The following is a 21,214-nucleotide window of genomic DNA, read 5'->3' on the forward strand; positions in this document are numbered from 1 at the left end:
GCATAACTGACAAATAGAATTGTCTGTATTTAAAGTGTACAATGTGATGATTTGATATACGTATAAGTGCTTTAGACTAGATCATGCTCTCTCATATGAAGCCCATCTTAAAAGTAAGCATTTTGAGTAATTGGGGCTGGAGTTCTTCCTGAGATATACTAGTTGGTCAAGCTGTAACAAACAGGTGATAAACATGAGGAAGGAGGATTCAATTTCTTTGTTATAACAAAGCTGCCTAGGTTATTAGTCATGTGTTTTTGTTGAAATCCTAGAGTATTTCTTTCATACTTACTTGACTTTCTCTTGTTGCATTAGAATTTTACTATAATTTATGTTAAGATGGGCTATCCTCGCCTACCAGTGGAAAAACAATGTGAGCTGGCTCCTACGCTTCTTACTGCCATGGAAGGGAAGCCTCAGCCCCAGCAGGACAGGTATGCTTTCCTCAGTTACCTTATTGCCCACCTGTGAGAGTCAACAGCTGCCATTCAAAAATAGATCCACACATTTGGTTTCACTTGGGCAAATACAAAGGCTTGAGTTGAGCTCTTTGAGTTGACAGTTCTGTGTTACCTCAACATTACTGTTTTGTTAATTTTATAAATTATAAAATTTCTTGTGAGCATATCAAAAAATGTATAGAACTAACATTTTTCTCAATCTAAATGCATTTTTATTTCGGTTAGTTATTTTGAAGCAACTGATTTTCTGTGATTGCAGAAATTTGAGATCTAATATGCTTTTCATCAGACATTTCTTTCTTGGAGGATATAAAGTTTCAGAGCAGTTTTCTTAAGGAACTAATTACTCGTTTGTATTAATATGGGAATTGGAGAGGTGAAAAGGAATATCATCCTTAGTTTCTAGGCTTAGCTCAAAACTTCTGTATCCTAAGCCCTGTTGTGGTGACAACCATGAAAAGAAGTTGTGGAGGAAAGATGGATTTAAATCATGTTTTCACTTCACTTTTTAGAGCATAAACATTTTTAAAAGATTGTAATACAGATATTTACAAGTAAAATTAATAGACATTGTAAACACTGTTTGAAATTTTCATGTTTTAATAGCAACAGGTTTAGTGAAAGAAGAAAAGAATCTGTTACTTAAATTCACACAGTGGAAATTTAATATTGTATTCCAAATATTGACATGATTGATGTTTAATTTCTTTAGATTTAGAATGACTTTATTTTTAATTAAATGTGGAAAGGAAAAAAATGATTGACAGGACATGTTATAAGTTGAACTTTACCTAAGGTTTAATATTAAATCTCTTGTGGTAATAGATATTAACACTGAGCCCATATTATGTACATTTTTCTCAGGTGTTTTTGGTGATGAGCCAGATTGGCTAAATGTCACTTATTACTCAATATCCTGAGCTTTTAATAAGAAGGAAATAAGAATGAAGTCTAGGCCACTCCCTAGATTAGGACTTTGTAAATTAGTGGTATTGAAAATGAATGGCCCTTGCTACGATGGCTACTTTTTGTTATGTGGTTTTATTTTTTTTTGGTTTTGTCTGTTATTTGCATGTATAAAAAACCTTATTTTTTAAATAGTTGCAATAAATGTAATTGTTTTTTCAGCTTAATGCATCTTTTAATACCAACCCTTTTTCACATGAAATACCCTGTTGAATCATCAAAATCAGCTTCTCCGTTTAACCTTGCTGAGAAACCAAAGACTGTGCAGCTGCTTTTGGACTTCATGCTAGATGTCCTTTTGATGCCTTATGGGTAAGTAAAAAAAAAATAAAAACGAAACAAAGCAACCTTGTTCTTGATTGCTTTTACTGTGTGCAGTCAAGTACTCTTTTCAGTGATTCAATTTTCACTTGAAAATGAATGTCTCAGATTTGCTTTGCTGCAGCCCTGACCTCTTCTAAACTGCAGCGCCGCTGCTTACTGACCTTATGGGTGTGGAGCTGCTGCTGTGCTTTCAGACTTGCCCCGTCCAAGCTGAAATCAGTCTTCCCAGTAAACATAGTTTCTCTTCTTTAACTACCATCAGTGCTGTGATGATTCTCTTAGCCTTGTAGGCGCTCAGTTATAAATTGCCTCTAGCTTTCTCTTCCTCGTTGCTGCAGTATCAGTTCCGTAAGACCTCCTTCCTCCTCCTCCATGTGTCCTGGAACCATTCCCACTGCTGCCGTTCTAGTTTCGGCTCTTTTCAACTCTTTTCATCTCTTTTCATGACTTTCTCACCAGCTGCTCTTCTTCAAAACTTTCTACACTGCCACAGAGTTTCCTGATTTTTAAAACACAGATTTTATCAGTGACCCCTTAAAATCCCTGGGCTGTTATTTTCCAGTCATTACATGCACTCATGCATTTCATGTACTCTATATCTCCTTGCCTGTCTACATTTTAAGAGAAGACAGTTTTCTCTGCTTAGAATGCTTCCCCATCAAGAAAGAAAGAAGGAAAGAAAGAAAACAACAGAAAACGACAGCCAGGAAAACCACTTTGAAAAAGCCTCACAGACTAGCTTAGAGGCCAGTTCTGTTGTCTCTGACTAACTCCCTGCCCTACGCACAGGACTCTTCCTTGTCCTCAAAAGGCTAAGCACCCATCTGAAGTGCCACTTTGTGCTTTTATTGCGTTGTTGGCTTATCCCATCCTAATAGATTGGGAGCTCTTTGAAGTCAAGAGCTGTTTACTCTAGCTCTGGTTCCTGGCGTAGCGCCCACGTTGTCATCTGCTTCCAGCCTGCTCCTTTTCTAGGTTGTCCTGCTGCCAGAGAGATTCTTCTAACATATTGCTTTCATTACATTTCTTCCCTGACCAAAAATGCAGTATACACTATGAGCGTGGCATGGGGGGGCTCCACATCACCTGTCCCTCCATCCAGCCACGAGAGTTCACGCTGTACGATTTCTTTCCTCTCCTTTTTGCTCTCCTCCCACTCCTCTAATTTGGCGGCTTTATTTTTCTGGACCTTCCACTACCTCTGTCATATCATTTCTTACTTCCCTGCAGTTTCTTTGTCATCTGATAACATATCATATGCTGTTGTACTAGTTGTGTTGTTATTGTCTCAACTTGCTCCAGATGGCAGACACTCAGTCTTACACCTCCTGCTGTTCCTCTGTCTTGTGATTAGGATGGTGTTTTGCACGATGTTAGCTGTTCAGTAGTTATTAATTGATTTACTTACTGCTGCTAGTCTTGCTATAACTGAGAAATAAATGAAAACCTCCTTTTATAGTTGTTGAATCAGGAGGCAGCCAGAACTGGCAGGTGATGATGGCTTTGGTAATTTAACTTTGAAATCCAAATTTAACTTAGGCACACAATGTACCCAAGCCAGTAGTTCCTCACATTTTTCTTACCAGTGAGAATTTGCCTTGTTTATATAAAAATATTAAAACGATTCTTTAACAGGTTTTTTAAAAAAAATTAGATGAATTTAGGAATGGAACAAATATGGTATATAGTAATGTGGAATAATTTACTGTGCCATTAGGCTTCAGGTGTTTTCTTTAATTTTTATTATAACAGGTATTTTATTTTAATATCCAGTCTGGTAATTTGTCAGCATAGAATTTTAGAGTTCAGAAGGACTTGAATTAATATTCATATCAAAATTTTCATTTTGTAGATGAGGAATGCTAGTTTAATGGTTCAAAATGAATTTATCAGAAATCTTATTTTTAATCTATAGAAGCTAAAAAAGAAATGGGATGATAAATTAATAACTAGCTGCAAAGCTGTATGCTTTGAACATATAATGGAAAAAGCTGGTCCTTATTATGATTTTTTTCCTCTTTGGATCCTTTTGAATTTTTTCATTTTTGGGGTGTATGTGCTTGTATGGTAAGTGGTTTGGAGGTTTCAGTGAGTTTTTCTATTTTTTAAAAATAAATTAATTTTATTTATTTATTTTTGGCTGCGTTGGGTCTTCGTTGCTGCGTACGGGCTTTCTCTAGTTGCAGTGAGCGGGGATTACTCTTTGTTGCAGTGTGCGGGCTTCTCATTGCTGTGGCTTCTCTTGTTGTGAAGAACAGGCTCTAGGTGTGTGGACTTCAGTAGTTGTGGCACGCGGGGTCAGTAGTTGTGGCTCGTGGGCTCTAGAGCGCAGGCTCAGTAGTTGTGATGCATGGGCTTAGTTGCTCTGTGGCATGTGGGATCCTCCTGGACCAGAGCTCGGACCCGTGTCCCCTGCATTGGCAGGTGTGTTCTTAACTACTGCGCCACCGGGGAAGCCCTCAGTGGGTTTTCTAATGCAGAAATATAAGGAGTTCAAGGAGAATTGAACAGAAATGGGAATGACTATATTCTCTGCTTTGGGTATAAAACAGTAGTTCCCCCTCCACCCCATTACAGTCAGTAAACCTTTGTATTTGTCAACTAAAAACTTAAAATGTAGTGGGTCCATAGTGGCTTTTAGAACAATTATTTATAGATTGAGAGTGAACAGAATGTTTATATTCATTGTTGGTAACTGTTACAGTTCATTTGTAACCAGGTTGAGCAGATGTACTCTAATGGTTAATTTGCTGAAGATGTAGATACCTTTTTTAGATAGTTCTAAAATTTTTCTTTATGATAAAATTTTAATTTCAAGTGTTTATTCTTCTAACAGCATTCTGTGGGAGGAAAGTATATAACTGAATGTGCTATATATATGCATGTGTTTGTATGTGTTTATAGAGAGGTTAAATTCCTGTTTCCTTTCCAGATACGTGTTAAATGAATCCCAGAGTCGCCAAAATTCATCTTCAGCACAGGGTTCTTCTTCAAATAGTGGGGGAGGTTCTGGAATACCACAGCCTCCCCCAGGAATGAGCTTTTATGCAGCTAAACGAGTTATTGGAGATAACCCATGGACACCTGAACAATTGGAACAGGTATCACACACTGCTTGTTCATACGGAGCTTAACCCTGCACACTTGCCCCTTTGAAGTCCGTGGAAGTATGTGTTACATAATGCCAGCGTATTCAGGCTCTGTAATGAGATACGATTGATGTAATGTGTTCTGGTCATCATGTCATTTATTGGTTAAAGCCCCAGGGAAAGGGAGGAGTGGGAAATGCTGTTTAGTTTTTCTAATACTGCTTACATATTTCAAGTATAAAATACAGCCCATTTATAAATTGAGTAACTTTCATTTTAGTTTTTAATTACAGGTTTAATAATTATCTAGCTGCTTTGGTGCAGTTGAAGTACAATTTATCTTACATTATTCAGCTTTTTAGGGCTGTACATTTTGTGTAAAGTGAGGAACAAGTGACCATATGGGGGAAAAGCATGACCCCCTTTTATATTTCTTCCTGGGAATTGAAAAATTGGCATTAAGAATTTTATTCTGGATTTAAACAGGACACAGATGTTCTCTGAGCAGCTTTTAAAAAAGATTGGTGCTCTACAGAGAAGGTGCCTCACTGTGTCTGTGTCATCAGGCACCTCAGGGAAGAACAGATGAGATCAGTATGTAATTATTTTGGAATTCAAGCAACATGGGTTAGTCTTCCAATCCTTCCTTTATCTCTCCATGGCAGTCTAAATGATTTGATCCTTTTCTTTTTGGCAGTGTAAGTGATCACTGATCAAAACAGTGTTCCCAGGAAAGGGAAAAAGGCAAGTGGGCATTCTTGCCACTCAACAAATTTATAGAATGATTTGTTCAGCAAGGGCTCTATTTGATTAGATTAACATCTTCGTGTTTTATAGATCTTTTTTCTTCTTAAACCATGATGTAAGTAAGAAAGAAGGGTAAATAGTAACAGAAGCTACTCTTTACTGAGTGTGATCTGTGTGACAGACTGAGTACTGAGTACTTTGAATACATTATCTCATTTAATCCTCACAGCAGCCTGAGAAGGTATAGAAATTTAGTTCCATTTTGTAAAAGGAATTGAGGTTTTGAGATTCACCACAGTCTGACTCCTAGTAGTAGGCTTATGAATCTAGGTCTGTCTGAGGGCTAAAGCTATAAGTGCTGGAGAATCATTGTTAACATTATAAATTGTAATCTTACGTTGGTCGTTATTTGCTGATTCCTAAGGGCTCCTGTATGCCTTTTGTCAATTTCATGATCTAGTGTTCAACAGTTTAGTTTCAAGGATGACAGCTGTTTTCCTCTAATTTTTAAATATCTCTTTTGTTTTTTACATTTTTTTCTTTCAGATAAGACAGCTTTTATTTTTTTCAAATTATAAAGTTAGTGATAATGTAAATGTTCAAGTAATATAGAACATTATAACGAGAAATTAAAAATTACCTGGAATCCTGCCACCCTAGTTTGTCATTCACCTACAGCCTGCTCTGTGTACATGTGTGTGTACACAAATATAATTTTACACAATACATTTTTACGTATCACATAACACATTATTTGAACTTCATTTTTTTCATTTAATAGTGTATCAGGTTTTTAAATAATGTCCTTTTTAATGTCTGTATTAAATGTAATTATGTGTAAACCACATATTTTTTAAACTAGTCTCCTATTGCTGGACATGAGTATTGTTCTCAGTTTCCTTTGCACACTTTTTTTTTTTTTGGTGGTACGCGGGCCTCTCACTGTTGTGGCCTCTCCCGCTGCAGAGCACAGGCTCCGGACGCGCAGGCTCAGTGGCCATGGCTCACGGGCCCAGCCGCTCCGCGGCATGTGGGATCTTCCCAGACCGGGGCACGAACCCGTGTCCCCTGCATCGGCAGGCGGACTCTCAACCACTGCGCCACCAGGGAAGCCCCTCCTTTGCACACTTTTTTGTGTATATCTTTGTGTAGTTGACTTCCATAACTGTGGGTGCAGTAAATGCTTGCATCTTCTCTGTTGTAACTCTTGTTGCAGGTCAGTTGTGTTGAACATGGGGAGGGAAGGCAGGCATTTTTATGATCCTTTTTAATTGCATCCTTTGTCATTTAGTTATTGTAAACTTTATCAGTCCTAATTCATATACATGAGAACTATCATGTAACTGATTCTTAAAGGTAAAGTTTCATTTTTCAGGTATATTTATCCTAAATAGTTATTTGTATTGAAATTCATAGCTCCTTCACATTGCATGAAGTTCTAAGCAGAATCTCTCTTCAGTCTGTGTTTCATTTTAGCCAGTTAGATTGAATACTGTTTGATTAGAATTTCACTTGCATTTGCAATTCTTGCATATGTTTGAAATCATGTTTTTTTCAGTATGTAAGAATATTGAGGGCAGAGTTAGTATGTTAACAATAGATTAGAACTTCATGGAGTGTGAGTTTAGTTCTTTTTGAACTGTCAGAAGAATCCATGGAGTACTTCTGATGTACCCCCACTTCTACCTGGAGGCTCCAGATTTGGACTTCAGTTCAAGGCTTCATCATTTTAGAGAGGCTGTTAACCTACGTAGGAAGGCTTCGTATCATAATGGCCTTGGAGTCCAAGACTTGGGTTTGGATTGGGCCTTCATCGTTTACTAACTGTGTCTTAATCTCTTCAGCCTTGCCTCAGTTTTCCTTATCAGAAAAATAGGTATAATGGTACTCATCTCACAGATTGTGAGGGTTCAATGAAATCATGAATATATATGGTTTAGTATAGCCCCAGGCACATTTAAGCCTAAACAGGAGTGGCTGCTATTGTTTTATTAATCTTTGCTTTAGGAGCATACTGATACGTGAAACAGATGTTATAGGTTGGTGGTCTTTGTTTCTCTGATAAGTGGTTTTCCTTCCCTTCATTTATCTACAGTGCAAATTGGGTATAGTGAAATTCATAGAAGCTGAGCAGGTGCCTGAGCTCGAAGCTGTTCTCCACCTGGTGATTGCTTCTAGTGACACACGCCACAGTGTAGCCACAGCGGCGGACCTGGAGTTGAAAAGCAAGCAAAGGTAAACTGCTTCCCTTTTAAACTTTCGAAATTAAAAAGAGGCCAGATTTCTAAAAGCTTGCCTAGCACATATTGGTTCATGTTGGGTTTTGTGTAGTGAGACATTCAGTTGATGAGATTGTGAAATATACCTAATTTGTATGAAAGACAGTTTGCTAAAGAGCAGAATTCTGTATAAGACAAAGAAGAAAAGCTGTTTGGAGAAGTAGTTTAAAATTGGAATGGGTCAGGATTATAACCGTAAGAATTGAAACCTTTGTCTAGGTAAGTGAACTTAAAGAACTGATGTTAAGAAAAATGTCAAAACCCGGAAGTTATTCATTTTTGATTCTTCCTCTATCTCAAATTATTTGAGATGGCTTTTAATAAAGGATATGTAGGTATTATGGTTAATATGATGAAAATCAGGTCCCGTGAAAAGAGGTGTTGAATAGATCTTAATTTACGCAGGAGGAAATACATATAGTAAATAGGCTCATAGAAAATATTGTGTTTAAAAAATCAAATCATGCACAAAAAGGCAGTGGTATGCCAGTTTGTACCCATTGGTAAATAAAATTGTGCAACATTTGATTACTCCATTTAAGTTTCTGTTCAAACTGCTATTCTTATACCCTGTTGATTGACACTGTAAGTTGAAATAATTTTTGGAAAGCAGTTTGTAGTAGGTAATGAATCATAAAAATATTTACAATCTTTTATCTGAATCTTCTGGGAAGTTATCCTAAGAGAATCATTCAAAGAAGAAAAATATTTAGAAAAATGTTACAGGTTCATTCATTATACCATTTCCTGTAGTTGTTCAAAAAAAAGGAAACAAATTCAGATTTCCACAATAGGTAAATAAATAAATTATGTGACGTCTATGGAATATTATATATCTGCCCAAATAATTATAAAAATAATAAAGCAACATGTAAATTGCCTCCAAGTAATGGCAAATGAATAAAGCATAATACAAAATGATATACGTACTGATTTTAATAAATGACATGTGCAAAGACTGGAGAATACATGAAAAATTGAAGATACTTCGTTAAAAAAATCAGATTATGGAATAGTTCTTTTTTGAATTTAATGCTAAATGTAGTTAACAAAATGGGATATCTCTAGGTCCATCCACGTTGTTGCAAATGGCATTATTTCATTCTTTTTTTATGGCTGAGTAATATTCCATTGTATATATGTACCACATCTTCTTTATCCATTCATCTGTTGATGGACATTTATTTAGGTTGTTTCCATATCTTAGCTATTGTGAATAGTGCTGTTGTGAACATAGGAGTGCATATATCTTTTTGTATTATTGTTTTGTTGGGATATATGCCCAGCAGTGGGATTGCTGGATCTCACTGGCAACTGTCTTTTTATTTTTTTGAGGAACCTCCATTCTGTTTTCCAAAAAATCTTCTTTTAAAACTTCTCATTGTGTTTGAACTGACTCCATTCTTTACACCATACAGTAGATTGGATTGTTGGAACTATAAATGTGGTGCTGAAGTATTCTAATTAGTTTTGGTTTTGTTTATTAAAACAATTGTATTTTCCCAAAAATAGCATAACATTGTTAAGAGGTAAAAAGTGAGTTGAGAACAATATGTAGATATCCCATTTTGTTAAATAAAAGTATCTCTTCAAGTGATACGTCTGTTTCTTTATCTACCTGCCATGCCCATCCAACTATTTTACATGCATAGGAAAGAAGTGTAGAAAAATATACACCAAAGTTAGTTGTTACTGAAAAGGAATAGAGAGGATTATGGTGCAGATTATAAGGAATTTTATTTTCTGTGTTATTCATTTCTGAATTTTCACAAGCATGTAATCAGGAAACTAAAACTAGAAAGGTAGCAAGAGGAAAAGTAGAAGAAACAGTGAAAATTATCCTTATTAGTTAATCACTATTAAGTTTTTAGTTTGTTTTACTAAAGTGTGTGTGTGTTTTGTCAAAAATCTCTAAACCTGAAGTATTTATAGGAAGGAAACAAAGATGGAGCTTGAGGATTAGTTAGTAGCAATCAGCTGAGGAAAGATATAGGTAAATAATAAGTAGAATTGTAGAATGTCTTTGAGGCTAGTGGAATTGTGGATATCCAGACAAGAGGTGGATTGATAAGCTATGAAAGAAGAGATGGATTAGAAAAACAGTCAAAGCAGCATGATAAATTATGTTCGCACAAATATAACATAGTTTGAAAGCAGAATCAATGTCAAAAGAGAATAGAGTATGGTTAAATCTCACTAATCAAGTGAAATGCAGGATTGCATTATTGCTGGGTTTATAAGATGACTGGCAGGGGCTGCTGCAGAGGGTGGGTGCCCATCAATAGTAAGTCACCTTATTGTGGTCCCCAATTAGGAATAAGTCTTAGTGACTAATGGCAGCAGGACTGCTCTGTAGAATTAGGTGCTAAAATTGCAAGTGGGTGCTGGGAGATAAGAGGGGGGATACTGGGGATCACAGTGACATGGTATTTAAGAAATGCCATGGGTTGAAAGCTTCCTAGGGTTGTGGCTTTAATGGGTAAAATGTTTTTTGTCACTTTCTGTATCACTTTTGAATTTCCACGTGGCTGAACAGAAGAATCATGCCTCAGGGCTCTTTGAACAAGTGTAGTATGGCTCTGCTGTGTTGTAACTGCTCTGTGGCGTTGGCCCTGAGAGTGGAAGACAGTCCAGATTTCTTCAGTAGTACCAAATTGGGCCACTGGATACACTGATCTCTTACGTTGAATCATGGTGGGATAAGTGACTTTTTTTTCTGTTTGAAAACTAACTTTGATAGAAGTTAATCCCTTTCCTTCTCTTCTTTAATGGGCAGTGTCAATTGCCCATTTCATTTGTGTATTATAATATTTTTCTTTGGTAACACATATTGAGGCTATGATTTTTTGAAATTATTGGAGTGGGAGAAAAAAATAATAATTTTAACAAGCTTTGTTGAAACCTTCTGTAGCTTGATAGACTGGAATAATCCTGCCATCATTAATAAGATGTACAAGGTATACCTTGGAGATATACCACTGAAGACAAAAGAGGTAGGTTTTTTTTGTTTACTCTCACATCATCATAAAAAGCATTTTATTGACATGGCTCTATGTATTTGAACATTTTCTCCAGGTTATTTTGATTTAAGCTGAACCTATGCTGTGGGAAATATTGATACTAGTTTTAAGCCGTACTAGTCTAGGTGGATTAAAATCTCCTGGTACCTTTGTTTGCCTGATCTGGTGTTTTCAATTCAGGTGCTTAAATAACGATTGTCCAGATTATGCCTCAATGAACGTTTTCTGTAAATATTTTAGGCTTTATTGGATATATCGTTCTGAGGCTGCAGCTGCTCAACTCTGCTGTAGCATGAAAGCAGCCATAGGCAGAACAGAACTGAATGAGCATGGCCGTGTGCCAGTCAGGCTTTATCATTACAGAAATTTGAATTTCATATTATTTTCATGAAATATACTTTTACAAAATATTGTTTTTATTTTTTATTATTATTTTTATTGTTTTGATTTTTAAAAAATCATTTGAAGATGTAAAAACTACTCTTAACTCACAGACCTTACTAAGATAGATGGTAGGCCAGATTTGGCCCATGGGCTGTAGTTTGTTGACCCGTGGTCTAGAATCTAGAACAATAGGTGGGTTCTTCTGAATTCTGGAAATAAGATGTTTGCTTAATAACATAGGTTCTGTTTAGTTAACTGTGTTTAAAAGTGTTCCAAGTAGAAACTTAGACTCTAATACAAGATTATTTGTTTGCTTTCTAAACCATTAATAGTTGTTTAAAAAACCATATTAGCTCCAGGGAAAACTGGACAGCTACACGTAAAAGAATGAAATTAGAACACTTCCTAACACCATACACAAAAATAAACCCAAAATGGATCAAAGACCTAAATGTAAGGCCAGGCACTATAAAGCTCTCAGAGGAAAACATAGGCAGAACACTCTATGACATAAATCACAGCAAGATCCTTTCTGACCCACCTCCTAGAGAAATGGAAATAAAATCAAAAATAAATGAATAGGACCTAATGAAACTTAAAAGCTTTTGCACAGCAAAGGAAACCATAAACAAGACAAAAAGACAACCCTCAGAATGAGAGAAAAAATTTGCAAATGAAGCAACTGACAAAGGATTAATCTCCAAAATGTACAAGCAGCTCATGCAGCTCAATATCAAAGAAACAAACAACCCAATCCAAAAATGGGCGGAAGACCTAAATAGACATTTCTCCAAAGTAGACATACAGATTGCCAACAAACACATGAAAGGATGCTCAACATCACTAATCATTAGAGAAATGCACATCAAAACCACAATGAGGTATCACCTCACACCGGTCAGAATGGCCATCATCAAAAAATCTACAAACAGTAAATGCTGGAGAGGGTGTGGAGAAAAGGGAACCCTCCTGCACTGTTGGTGGGAATGTAAACTGATACAGCCACTATGGAAAACAATATGGAGGTTCCTTAAAAAACTAAGAACTGGGCTTCCCTGGAGGCGCAGGGGTTAAGAATCCGCCTGCCAATGCAGGGGACACGGGTTCGAGCCCTGGTCCAGGAAGATCCTACATGCTGCGGAGCAGCTAAGCCCGTGCGCCACAACTACTGAGCCTGTGCTCTAGAGCCCGTGAGCCATAACTACTGAAGCCTGCATGCCTAGAGCCCATGCTCCACAACAAGAGAAGCCAGCACAATGAGAAGCCCTCGCACCGCAACGAAGAGTAGCCCCCGCTCGCCACAACTAGAGAAAGCCCACACGCAGCACCGAAGACCCAACACAGCCAAAAATAAATGAATAAAAATAAATAAATTTATTTAAAAAAAGGAGTAGAGAGGCAAACTCTAGTTATTGAGATGGGTATTTGGCATGTATTTTCTCTTTTAAAATGAAAAAATGAGGCTTCAAGAAAGCAGTTAACATGCTTTATTGGCAAAGATGAAAGTTGAACTCTTAAGCAAAAGCTAGAATTTTGGGAAATTTGTATTCATCACGATGAGCTTGACAGCTTGTCAGTGCTTACAGACTTTTCTGATGAGATTGGTCATGATATTAATGTGATTTTTTTGTGTACGTGTTTATGTTTTGTAATGAAATATTTGCTTAACTCGGTGAGCCAGTATTTTCCAAATGACCAGTGATGTTACAGAAGCATACAGGGTAAGGGAGCCATTCAGTATGCAGATAGACTGGTGGAATTTAGTAGAACAGTATGCAGATGTTCCATTGATACGGTTTCAAATCCACATGGCAGTTAACCTTTAAGAACCTATTGCATATCAAGTTTGGGGGTGGCATCAAGTATCTGCAATTACCTGAAAAGGCTGAAACCATCCCCACTTTTCCGGTCACATATCTTTGTGAAGCTGTTTTTTTTTAACATACTTAAAACAAAACAACATATTACAACAAATTAATTGCTGACAAAGATATAAGAATCCAGCTTTCTTTTATTAAGGTGGACAGTGAAGAGATTTACAGAAAATATAAAACAATGCCACTGTCTCAGTGCAGTTTTTTGTTTTGGAAAATATAGTTTTTTATTTTTCTTAAAAATACGTTATTTATGAAAGTATATAATGGGTTTAATATTATTATTATTATTTTTTTTTTTTTTGCGGTACACGGGCCTCTCACTGTTGTGGCCTCTCCTGTTGCGGAGCACAGGCTCTGGACGCGCAGGCTCAGCAGCCATGGCTCACGGGCCCAGCCGCTCCGCGGCATGTGGAATCTTCCCGGACCGGGACACGAACCCTTGTCCCCTGCATTGGCAGGCGGACTCTCAACCGCTGCGCCACCAGGGAAGCCCAATTTTTAAGTGAATAAGTACTTAAAATATTTTCAGTTTTAATTTCTAGTATATTAAATATTGATAGGTATTCAGTATAAACAAAAGCTCTTTGGAAGTTTCAGTAATTTTTAAGAGTATAAAGGGATCCTGAAACAAAAGTTTGAGCGACCATTGATTTAGATGATCTTTCATGATTTTTTTTTCAATTCACAGTAATTTTGAAGTGCTGAGCTATAATCACACATATTTTCAACAGGGAGCAGTTCTGAAGCCAGAGCTGAAAAGGGACCCAGTCAGTACAAGGGTTAAGTTAAAGATTGTCCCCCACCTCCTTCGTTCTAGACAAGCTGCTGAAACGTTCCCGGCTAACATTCAGGTAACTCATTCTTTCCAGAGAAAAATGGCCTGTTTACAACTTTCATGTTTGTTTAACTAGACAAAGAACTGCGTTAATGGATATTCAGGAGGTAGGTTGATATGTATTACAAGATTAATGAGATTCTTTCTCAAGTTGAGCTGCAGAAAATACTTTTTAATTATAGCTATAATAAAATATATATTTTATCAATATATTAATATATATTATATATAATATAGATTATAAATTTTTATTATAGAATATATGCTGTATATGGTTACCATTCTCCCTAAATGTATGGTGATAATTCCTTTCAAACTAGTGCTTTTCTGAGTGGCTTTTTTCCAAAAATGGTAGCACCAGAAACTTGGTCACTTAGGTGGAAAAATGAGTCATCCTTGACTGGAATCCCTCGTGAAGGCAGCGGCCACAGCCTCTGGATGCTGCTGCCTCAGTGTCTTCACCCTCGTCTGCCGAATGCTGATGTTAATGGAGATTGTCACTTCTTGTTCTGCTTGCCACAGTCGTCTTCCTTGTTGCCCTGCCTCTAGTCTTCCCCACAGCCAGTCTGTTTTCTGTGTTGCCACCAGAGTTATTTTTGCAGTTGGAAATCCTTGTACTTTGTTGGTGTGGGATATGAGCCCCTCCGGAAAAGCTCTTGCCTTTTGGTCCAAGTAATGAAATGACCAGCTCAGTTCTGGAGACAGATTCATTTGAGCATAATTTTGTCATTAGTTACTTACTTTTGATCTTAAATAAGCCTCAGGGTTTTTCCTGTTTTTCTTTAAACATAAAAAAAGTCTGTAAAATGGATGTAGTGATAGCAGCTACCTCATAGCAATGTTGTAAAGACTGAGTGGGTTAGCAGGTAGAAGCTTTAGAGCAGGGTGGCTAGTACTCATTCAGTTAGCAAGTTCTCAGTAAATGGTGGAAAGGCAGCAGTTATGTCCCTTCTGGTCTCGTATCTCACCATACCCTTGCCCTGTACCTTATGCTCCAACAGAGATTGTTGCTGTTTAAGTATGCTGTTTTCATGGCTCTGTGTCTCCACTCCTGGCATAGTGGCCCTCCCCCCTGTAGCCTGGTAAACATCTACTCCAGTTTCAGGATTTGCTCCGGTGTGCCCCTTGCTATCTGAAATGTTCCCATTTCCTGCCTCTCATCTCTTTCAGTCCCAAAGTAAGAACACTGTCCTCTTGCTCCCTGTATGTGTGTGGTGGACGTTGGCTTCTGCCTTCGCATCTCTCCCTCTTAAGGCTTATTTGTTTAAGTGGCTGTTTCCTCCTTTTAGATGATACAACTTTTATTCCCAGTATCTGGCTCTCTAATATTTGACTGATTTCAAGTACTCTGTTCTGTGTTTCCATAAACATAAAATAATCACAGAGCTTCTTCTATTTCACTTTCCAGGCACTGTTTCCCTGACAGTGTTTTGATAATTTTGGTTCAGAAAATTTGGTTGTAGTAACACTACATTATATAATAAGCAGCTAGAAGTTTGTGGCAGAATATTCATAGACATCCTGTAGGTGTACACTTTATTTATAGTTATTTATGTTTTCAAAATGAGTCCACGTGTAATTAAGAAACCTAATACCCCCAAAATAATCTTCTCTGCTCACGTCCCCTGCATGAGAGTGGCAGCCCACTGCAGCGTGAACTCTGTGTTGCTTCCTAGTGGTAGCCCCACGAATTTTGCAGACTTGTAACATCTACCATTGTGTTTGTTGTTACTCCACAGACTGTTAATTGAAGCTACTGACTGGCTTCCTAAGGCCGTCAGCTAAAATATTTGTATGAAAGAGAACTGCATTAATTTCGAAGAACAAGGCGTAGTGCAAAAGACCTACTGTTGAATACTTAATAATATTTGAAGATAGTAAATTGCTATTCTTGTTAATTGGTATTCTTGACGTTTGTTCCTTTTTCATAGGTGGTGTATGATGGGCTCTTTGGTACAAATACAAATTCAAAATTAAGAACATTATCCCTGCAATTTGTGCATCACATTTGTGTAACGTAAGTTTTTTGAACTATTTATAAAGTCTTCAAGCTGTTGGAGTGATGAAGTGATGCAAGTATATCTTACCTAGAAAGAAATCGTGTTTATCTTAAAATATTTCATATTTTAATAGATTATTTAAATTTACTTCAGTTATGTCTCTATTTTAAGTAATAATCTGAAAAGATATGTAATTATGAGATTCTTATATCTTGCTTTGTATGTGTTATTTTTTCAAAAAGCTGTCCAGAAATCAAGATTAAGCCATTAGGTCCAATGCTTTTGAATGGCCTCACCAAGCTAATCAATGAATATAAAGAAGTAAGTGACTTGTTTTTTTAAATTTTTGTTAACATTTTATATTTTAAAGTATTTTCTGTTATAAACTTTGCTGGTCTATATGTTGATATAGTTAAAGTTTGCTGTTGCTCCATCATTTCTTAACATTTTTAATTGAAGTGGCGCAAATTTCAGAAATTACCATCATCTTTTGCCCTGTTTTTTTTGAAATAAGTATTAAAAACTGATACGGATCTTGAGGTTGTCTTATCATTTCTTTAAATAACATTTTAAAAAGCTAGTACATTTTATTTTACTTTTAGGCACTGTGCAAAAATGGAATGAAAAGAATTAAATTTTACTTTATGATTTATTTCCATATAGGTCTATTTGGATTTGCTTGTTTTGAGAAACAGTGTTAATTCTTAGGGACTGAGATTTTATTGATTCAAAACTCTGTCAGACTACCAAATACACTACCAAATGTAAAATAGATAGCTAGTGGGAAGCAGCCACATAGCACAAGGAGATGAGCTCCGTGCTTTTTATCCCCTAGAGGCGTGGGAAATGGAGGGTGGGAGGGAGACGCAAGAGGGAGGAGATATGGGGTTATATGTAGACATATAGCTGATTCACTTTGTTATACAGTAGAAACTAACACACCATTGTAAAGCAATTATACTCCAATAAAGATGATAAAACAAACAAACAAACTCTGTCAGAACATGCATTCAGTAAATTTTTGATTCCTTAAGCTAAGTGGAATGAGGATTCCTTGAATTGTAGATTTTCAAATCCTGATTTTCCTTGCTGTATTACTCGTACCATTTCTAGTATTTCAGGGGAATTTGCTAAAAAAGGTAAGGTTTCAGGAACTCTAGTTAGTATTTCTTCCTAAGTCGTAGCTAAACATGAATGCATGTTTGCAGTAGTATGGTGACCAGTATTTTGCCATTTGGATTTAGAATTGAGTTTGAATTCTAGTTTTGTTCCTTGGTGAGTTACTTAAATTCTTTGGGCCTTGTTCTTTATCAGAAAAATGAGGATAATAGTATCACTTCATTGGATTATTGTGAAGATTAAATGAGATAATTCATGTAAATTATTCAGCACAGTAAAGGCATATTAGTAGATATTATTAATGAAAAGCTATTCATTTGTTGTGCAGCTGTGCTTTGGGGCAGTGTTAGGCCTGACTCTCCTGTCTTCTGTTGATTGAATAGAGCTTGCATGGTTCATAAGGCCTTGGGAAACTTTCAGATTATTTTTATGGCGTAGTCAGATTCTTTGGATGGTTGGTAGAAATAAAAATGCTTTGGGGCTTCTGGGGAGGAACTGTATATTTGAAGATAGGTTAGAGAGGCCAGATAAACTACAGGGCTGTAATCCTTTTACCTCCAGATGACACTGCATGTCTTCCCAACAGATGAGTCTGTAAGAGTGGCCATGTAGGTGTGTGAATCCTATGTTAAATGTATAAACTTCGGCTCATAGAAGTGTTACTATGTTCTAAGTAATGTCAGGCTATTGGTTTTCATAAAACCACGTAAAATTCTATCTGTATCTTGAGTGGGAACCTCATTAACTCACCCGAATACTATGATCCCTTTAATTTTTTATGGTGGAAGATATGAGAAGAAGCTGTTTCTAATGGTGCAGATTTTTAGACAGTTGCTCCCCAGCTTACTACAATTTTGGGTGAGAGAGAGTGGATCCTAGCCTGTTGGGCAGGTGAATTTTCTAATAAGTTAAGCTGTTTTCCTAGTACGTTGGTGGTGAATTTTGGTCTTTGCGGGTTATATAGTATTGAAACTATCCTGAACTTAGCACCAGCTAAGAGAACCTTTTCATATATGACCACTGCATTTTCCTTTTGGAGTAAGTTGGGGAGGTAAAGTTTTGTTTTGTTTTTCCTTTTAGTAGTGTGATGCATTCTGGGTTTGGACATTTTTGTTTTGTTCAGATGCTGATATCATATAGTTAGGCAGGGTGAGACCTAGGTTTAACAAGGAGTAAAATAATGCATTTAATTGCAGCAAAAAGGTTTTGCTGTTTACTGTTTTTTGTTCTGTCTGCTTTTGTTCTTTTTTTTTTTTCCCCTTAATTTCAAGGACCCTAAGCTACTGTCAATGGCATATTCAGCTGTTGGAAAACTCTCCAGGTGAGTAAACTCTTTTTCAGTGAGAGATATCCTGTTGGTAAACTAAGAAAAACTGTGGCATTTAATAATGGATGGAGAATAAACTTATTATGATTCTGAAAGGGTCATAGGTTGTTTAGCAATGTCTTCCTTGTAGAAGGATAATGAATGTGAGACATTTTAACTTACATCTGAAGATGTGTTACCATATTAAATGGCAGTCTTGAAATGAGATTTTGAACTGGATTGTGTCATAATGTGTTACAGTTTTCTTGTACCCTAGAGACATTTGATTGACCTTAAGTGTTCTTGTTGCTACTTACTACCAGTGTTTATAATCTCTATAATCAAGAGTTTTTCTAGCGATTGTCTTTTCTGATAGCATTATATTATGATTCTGAGCGGCCCTGTTTCCAAAGTTGGATTTTTTTTCTTCTGCTTAGTATGGTTTCCTGTACCCAGTTCCTCCTGGTTTCCTCTTCCTTCACTGTATTTCAGAGCAGGGAGATAGAGGAGCAGCATCCTCAGTGGTACTCGGTGCTGCTTACACCCTGATACACACAGGCTCTGTGTTGGCCTGTGTAGACTAGGTCTTGCTCTTCTGCACTGTGTAGGGAAGGAGTTTGGGGGCTCTGAAGACAGCCACTTCAGATCAGCGGATACAGCATAGGGTTGTCAACAAACCTCGTCCCTTGTGTGTTGGCATGAAGTGACAAAGCTCCTTGTTCACAAGAATCATTAGTTTAAATAGCATTTAGCCTCGTCTGTTTTCTTTATTTTAAAATCAGAAATGTTAACTGAATGCATGGAATATTCTAGTGAGAATATCTGGATAATAGGTATATTAATCTAGAATTACATTATTAGACAGTTGAAGAATTAAATATTTACTTTAAAAAGTGTTTGGTTCTTTGGGGGAGGTAATCCAGTGATGCTCATGTGGTTCAGAAGTGAAACTGCAAGTTTAGGAAAGCTTGTGTTTAGTTTCTTTTTTTTTTCCATCTTATGGAAATTTTTGATAGTAATGATGACCTCATATTCTCTTACAGTCGAATGCCCCATTTATTTACTAAGGATATAGCTCTTGTGCAGCAGCTCTTTGAAGCCCTATGTAAGGTAGGGAAACACCTGGCAAGTGTATGCTTTCTGTTTGGATGCTCACTTGGAAACCCAACAGGGAGGGAAACACTGTTTTTATCATCTTCATAGGAAGAGCCCGAGACGCGACTCGCTATTCAAGAAGCACTATCCATGATGGTTGGAGCTTATAGTACTTTGGAAGGAGCACAGCGGACTCTCATGGAGGCACTTGTGGCTTCGTACTTAATAAAGGTAGGTCCAACTATGGGAACTACAATGGCTGGTGGTGTATGCATTTTACATTTTCTTTTTAAACATATTTTTTAAGCTCTCAGTTTTTTTTTTTTAATTTATTTATTCATGGCTGCGTTGGGTTTTCGTTGCTGCGCGCGAGCTTTCTCTAGGTATAGCGAGTGGGGGCTACTCTTCATTGTGGTGTGTGGGCTTCTCATTGCGGTGACTACTCGTTCCGGAGCACGGGCTCTAGGTGCATGGGCTTCAGTTGTTGTGGCTCATGGGCTCAGTAGTTGTGGCTCACGGGCTCTAAAGTGCAGGCTCAGTAGTTGTGGCACGCGGGCTTAGTTGCTCCGTGGCATGTGGGATCTTCCCCGACCAGGGCTCGAACCCGTGTCCCCTGCGTTGGCAGGCGGATTCTTAACCACTGCACCATCAGGGAAGTCCTACTTTTTTTTTTTTTTTTTTTTTTGCGGTACGCGGGCCTCTCACTGTTGTGGCCTTTCCCGTTGTGGAGCACAGGCTCTGGACGCGCAGGCTCAGTGGCCATGGCTCATGGGCCCAGCCGATCCGCGGCATGTGGGATCTTCCCAGACCGGGGCACGAACCCGTGTCCCCTGCATCGACAGGCGGACTCTCAACCACTGCGCCACCAGGGAAGCCCGCCCCCTACATTTTTTTTTTTTTTTCGCCCCCTACATTTTTAAGATCAAAATTTGAATTGCTTTTTGCCTTAGCTCTCTATAATGAAGAGGAATATTTGCTTTCACTTGGACTGATTTATGATCTGCTTTTAATTCTTCGTTATTGGAATCTGATTTTAGGGAAGAAAGAGTAGTGATATTCACAGAGGCCTTATGGTTAAAGCCTTCCTTGTTGGAAAACTGTTTTTAATGTTATGCTCTCCCAGTTGCAAGTGTTTTGTTTTAAGTGGTAGCTGAGCACTACAGTCCACTGAGGTGGAGTTCTGTGGGTAACATTGGGGGAGAAAAGCAGAAGGAAAGAAAGACACAATTTATGGATCAAAATGAGTCTGTAGGAAGTAAGCCAGTACCATCAAACATACTCTTCTTCCTTCTAGTCCTCTTCATTTGCCTGCCATGGGAGTATGCAGGAGAATTTTTAATATCTGTGGTTATATACACATATGTATACATGATATATAATATGCAATATAAAATAATACATTATGTATTTGCTTTAGTCAGTTCTTTGTCCTCCATTTCTAGGAGTAGAGAGGGAGATTAAAGAGGGAATGATGTCAAATATTGGTGAGATTAATATGAATTGCATCTTAACTGAAATTTGGCTGCATTGGGTCTTCGTTAGGTCTTCAGCCATGTTTATTAACACATTTATATCGAGGAATTATTAAAGGTTCAGAAAGGTATCTGGTTTCTGTTGAAATATGACAGGATAATTATGTACACTCAGAAGGCTTATTATATATAGTGTCCCACTGTCAAATGCTCTTGGTGTCCAGTGTACCTGGTTCATGA

The 21,214-nt window shown here is 37.4% G+C and overlaps 1 protein-coding gene across 6 annotated transcripts in view; it reads left to right on the forward strand.

Annotated features, from left to right (window-relative positions):
- ECPAS (Ecm29 proteasome adaptor and scaffold) overlaps positions 1–21,214 on the forward strand; it is a 99,420-nt gene that overhangs the window by 35,851 nt on the left and 42,355 nt on the right. For all 6 annotated transcript variants that reach the window (XM_060014339.2, XM_060014340.2, XM_060014336.1 and 3 more), the window contains 11 exons: positions 316–434; positions 1,590–1,739; positions 4,684–4,852; positions 7,683–7,822; positions 10,778–10,859; positions 13,879–13,998; positions 15,914–15,999; positions 16,225–16,303; positions 18,373–18,422; positions 19,451–19,517; positions 19,611–19,733. In XM_060014339.2, the coding sequence (XP_059870322.1) occupies positions 316–434; positions 1,590–1,739; positions 4,684–4,852; positions 7,683–7,822; positions 10,778–10,859; positions 13,879–13,998; positions 15,914–15,999; positions 16,225–16,303; positions 18,373–18,422; positions 19,451–19,517; positions 19,611–19,733 (1,185 nt within the window). The remainder of the gene's footprint in view (positions 1–315; positions 435–1,589; positions 1,740–4,683; positions 4,853–7,682; positions 7,823–10,777; positions 10,860–13,878; positions 13,999–15,913; positions 16,000–16,224; positions 16,304–18,372; positions 18,423–19,450; positions 19,518–19,610; positions 19,734–21,214) is intronic.

This window comes from Delphinus delphis, chromosome 6 (assembly GCF_949987515.2).
Source record: "Delphinus delphis chromosome 6, mDelDel1.2, whole genome shotgun sequence".
Lineage (NCBI taxonomy): Eukaryota > Metazoa > Chordata > Mammalia > Artiodactyla > Delphinidae > Delphinus > Delphinus delphis.